Source organism: Pyxicephalus adspersus, chromosome 10 (assembly GCF_032062135.1).
Source record: "Pyxicephalus adspersus chromosome 10, UCB_Pads_2.0, whole genome shotgun sequence".
Lineage (NCBI taxonomy): Eukaryota > Metazoa > Chordata > Amphibia > Anura > Pyxicephalidae > Pyxicephalus > Pyxicephalus adspersus.
Genome location: NC_092867.1, coordinates 59,281,378 through 59,285,663, shown reverse-complemented (window position 1 = coordinate 59,285,663; position 4,286 = coordinate 59,281,378). Strand labels below are relative to the sequence as shown.

General features: G+C 51.0%; 1 protein-coding gene across 2 annotated transcripts in view; it reads left to right on the top strand.

Annotated features, from left to right (window-relative positions):
* Positions 1-2,741, top strand: part of LOC140338951 (NACHT, LRR and PYD domains-containing protein 12-like) — a 9,868-nt gene extending 7,127 nt beyond the window's left edge. For both annotated transcript variants that reach the window (XM_072423290.1, XM_072423292.1), the window contains exons 8-13: positions 100-270; positions 358-528; positions 1,229-1,399; positions 1,479-1,658; positions 1,889-1,965; positions 2,164-2,741. In XM_072423290.1, coding sequence (XP_072279391.1) covers positions 100-270; positions 358-528; positions 1,229-1,399; positions 1,479-1,658; positions 1,889-1,940 — 745 coding nt within the window. In that variant the 3' untranslated portion in view covers positions 1,941-1,965; positions 2,164-2,741. The remainder of the gene's footprint in view (positions 1-99; positions 271-357; positions 529-1,228; positions 1,400-1,478; positions 1,659-1,888; positions 1,966-2,163) is intronic.
* The last annotated feature ends 1,545 nt before the right edge of the window (positions 2,742-4,286 follow it).

Below are 4,286 nucleotides of genomic sequence, written 5' to 3'. Positions count from 1 at the left end.
AGCAAACCCAAGATTATTATCATGGACATTGGGAGGGCTTCTGTATTTTTGATTGGTGGACTGAACAATGGTGGTCACATGATCTTGTCGTCTTTGCAGACTGCATGAGAGTAACATCACCGGTTCCTCCTGTGAGGATTTCCGATCAGTTCTTCTTACAAACCGGACCTTAACCATCCTGGATCTGACGTATAACAACCTCCAGGACTCCGGAATAAAAGTCTTGTGTGAGGGGCTTCGTGACCCGGGCTGTACCCTGAAGGAGCTGACGTGAGAACTCCGACCATTGGGTTTAATCAGAGTGCCAATGCTGGGAGTTTATTGGTTAAAAGTTTAATATTGATCTGTCATTTATAGATTACTTCACTGCGAGATGACCCAGGAATCCTGCGAGGATCTCCGCTCAGTCCTGACTACAAACCAATCTCTGACCGATCTGGATCTGACCTGGAATAATCTGGAGGATGCTGGAGTCAAAATTCTCTGTGAAGGTCTGAGGGACCCCAACTGCATCCTGCAGGGGCTGAGGTGAGAGCCCGGGCTGTACCCCACGGCCTATGGGGGGAGAACTTTATAAATGTGGCACTCCGTGACCCGGGCTGTAAATAGGAAATATGAGGGGAGTATTATAGATGAGGGACTCCGGGCTGCACTCCGCAAAATGTTACCCTTACGTGTCCTGCCCCGCCCCCCCCACACACACCCACCACCACCTTGTTATACCCCAATATCAGTCCTTGCATTCTACCCTCAGGCTGTACCCTGCAGTATATGATACCCTAACATGTACCCCACTACCTGCCTTGTTATACCCCCATTCTACCCTCAGGCTGTACCCCTCTGCCCGCCTTGTTATACCCCGATATCAGTCCCTGCATTCTACCCTCAGGCTGTACCCTGCAGCATACGATACCCTTACATGTACCCCTCTGCCCGCCTTGGTATACCCCCGTTCTACCCTCAGGCTGTACCCTGCAGTATACGATACCCTTACATGTACCCCCCTCCCCCGCTTGTTATACCCCCATTCTACCCCCAGGCTGTACCCTGCAGCATACGATACCCTTACATGTACCCCCCTCCCCCGCTTGTTATACCCCCATTCTACCCCCAGGCTGTACCCTGCAGCATACGATACCCTTACATGTACCCCCCTCCCCCGCTTGTTATACCCCCAGGCTGTACCCTGCAGCATACGATACCCTTACATGTACCCCTCTTGTTTTAGGCTGTACGGCTGCGATTTGTCGTCCTCGTCTCTCCAAGAATTTGTTTCGGTGATCCGTGAGAACCGATCTCTGAGCAAACTGGACCTGGCAGGAAATAAATATGAGGACGTGGGGGTGAAGCCGCTGTGCGAGGCACTGAGACAGCCAGACTGCACGCTGCAGGAGTTCCGGTAATTGCTCTAATTTGAGGTAACGCTGAAGTTGGGGTGTACACCCCACTAATGGGCCTGTCTTCCCTCCCCCATACAGGGTGGGTTACTGTGATCTGACGGCTTCCTGCGCTGAGGAATTTCTGGCCGTCATTAATACAAATTCGTCTCTGAAAGAGTTGGATGTGTCGTTCAGCTACGAGGATGAGGAGCCCCCCGCTGATCTGGATATAATGTGCCAGAGGTTCCATCACCCGGCCTGCACTGTGGAGAAAAACGAGTAAGTGGCGGCTGTCTCGGCCTGGGGTGGGGGGTGGGGGTGTTCGTCTCGGCCGGGTTTAGGGTTTATCTGTACCCCGACACTGTTGCAGTTTGTGGAGAATACCCCTGGTGCTAGGATACCCCTGTAGCTTCCATGGCTACATCTCTAGTATTATAGGCGTTATATGGAAGAACTCCACCCAGATGGGACCTTCCCCACCCTGATCTGAATCTTTGTCTTCCTTGTAGGACTCAGGATGGAACGTTCATCTACTTCAAGTACAGGAGCCAGAACCGATAAGTGGGGTCCAGAGCTCCACCCCAAGGTAAAGGATAATTGGTGGAAATGATGGATTCCCATCTGGGGTGTGGGCAGCGGGTGGTTGGGGGGGCCCCCTCTTGGGTGTGGGCAGCGGGTGGTTGGGGGGCCCCTCTCTTGGGTGTGGGCAGCGGGTGGTTGGGGGGGCCCTCTGGGCAAGCAGGTGGTTGGGGCCCTGTAGGATTAAACTTCTCTTTTCTTGCAGGTCAGCCCTTGTGCCAGTTATTTGTTCCCCTTGTTGTCCCTCCCCCATGCTGTGCCGCTTGCTGTACTGCGCTGAGATCCAGAGCTGGATTTCTTATTCTGCACCTTATAGAATGCTGAACCCCAGAGACTGTCCATGGACAACAATCCTATTGTGGGTGGGGGTCTTCTTGGAAGCTGATATTGCACTACAATCTGTCTTTAGTGGAATCCTGGCCCATCCATCTTAGGACAACCAGCCAGAAGATTGGAGGGAGGGGGAACCTTGTGATGGCGGCCAGAAAATGAGGCCACAGATAGCAGTAACATTTCCCCCTCCATAATTCAGCTTAAAATAAAGATTTGTAGCTTTGTGCTTGGAGATTTGTTTTGTAGTTTGTCTCTAACCAAGTGCCTTACACGGGGCCCCGGGCCCCAGACATCTCTTTATAGACCAGGCATTTGCACCAGATTGTTTTACGGTTATTAGGAGCATCCATGCGTTCATTTATAGCAGATTCATCTGGAATTTAATGCTGTGTCACCAAAAATGTTTTGCATTAAAAAAAAAAAATATTAAAAAGGTTTGAAATGGCAGAATTGTGTGGTGTCACATGACTTGGGGGTGTTGGTGGTGTCACATGACTTGGGGGCGTTGGTGGTGTCACATGACTTGGGGTGTTGGTGGTGTCCATGGCATCACATGATCACATGGTCCCCCCCCAGGTCAGTATTTCCTGTGATGGGCCATCACATGACCATGGGCCGGGCCACTCCCCTCCATGGCCCAGTGGTGAACGGACTTCAGTGTGGAACAATTCATTCTAGAAATTAGCTCTTGGTGAGGCTCTACATTCATCTGTTACCACCTTCTGGGCGTATCATCTATCAGAGGACACCATTACCCAAGATATCGGGTGAATGTTGTGTGGAGGTGGGAGAATGGGCATGACCAGTGGTGGCAAACCTATGGCACGTGTGCCAAAGGGGGAATTTGGAGCCCTCTCTGTTGGCATGGGCGCAGGTGATTACCCCTGTACGCCTTTGTCACAACGTATCCGACACACACCTCCGGCTATATATAAGAAAACTATTCTCCCGGAGATCTCGGTAAAAGCGCTGTTAGCGCCCCCCACATCCCTATGCTCTCCGATGACATCACTTCTCCAGGGCCATGTAGTAGAAGGGAAGTACAGGTTACCAATAAAAATCCGGCCAACCATAATCCAGATCCTTCAGTTACCCGGCATGGATAGCCCTCTCACGGAGGAAGAAGCCGATTCCATTGGGGTGTAGTTCTGTCACTAATTTGTTATAATTACGGGTAATTCGAAAATCCGCAAGTTTTGACAATTGGGCCCTCCTCGGGGCCGGAGCTTGCCGTATTTCTGAATGTCGGCCTGTACATGCTTCCACTCCAATAACCGCTTTTAGCTGCAGTTGTATTTGTGATAGATTTTCATCCACCTAACCCCCCTGGTGGTAATCCGGAGTGTGGGGGTAATTTTCAGTACCAAAAGCGGTAACCCCGAGCCACACTCGGGGTGGAATTGTAACGCTTACCTGGTCCCTATGCTGCTTCCTCCAGCGATGCCCGGCATCTGCGTCCCCGGGGTGTGAACGTTTAGCAATGCCGAGGGACACAGAGGCCGGGCGGGCGTGGGACGTGTGAGGGCGTGGCGGGATGGTGCAGGAAATGTATTATTATTTTGTACCAGTATGACATTTAGAAATAATCTGACCGCCAGGTAGGTTAAGGTAAGTGCCTGTGGAATGTCATAGCTCTATGGAAATACGTGAAGGCTCCAAATGTAAAAACCGGCGGAGACTTTTATATATAACTGAAGAAATGTGGAAGATGTTCACACAATTATTAGTAGCTGCAGCACGATGGAAGATCCCTGGGTATAGAGATACGCAAGAGAAGCCCCCCCGCCCTGCGTATTTATAAAGGGCTCGTCACACCGCTTGTTTCTGCCACAATCACAATGAATAGCACTTATATTGTCCCCTCCATACAAACCTTTATATTGTGCCCCTGGGAGCCCGGTACCTGTGTGTTACTGCCACCGTGCTTTAAATAACAATTGTGTGCAATGTGCTGCAACTGGCATGTTTGTGTGCAATGTGCTGCAACTGGCATGT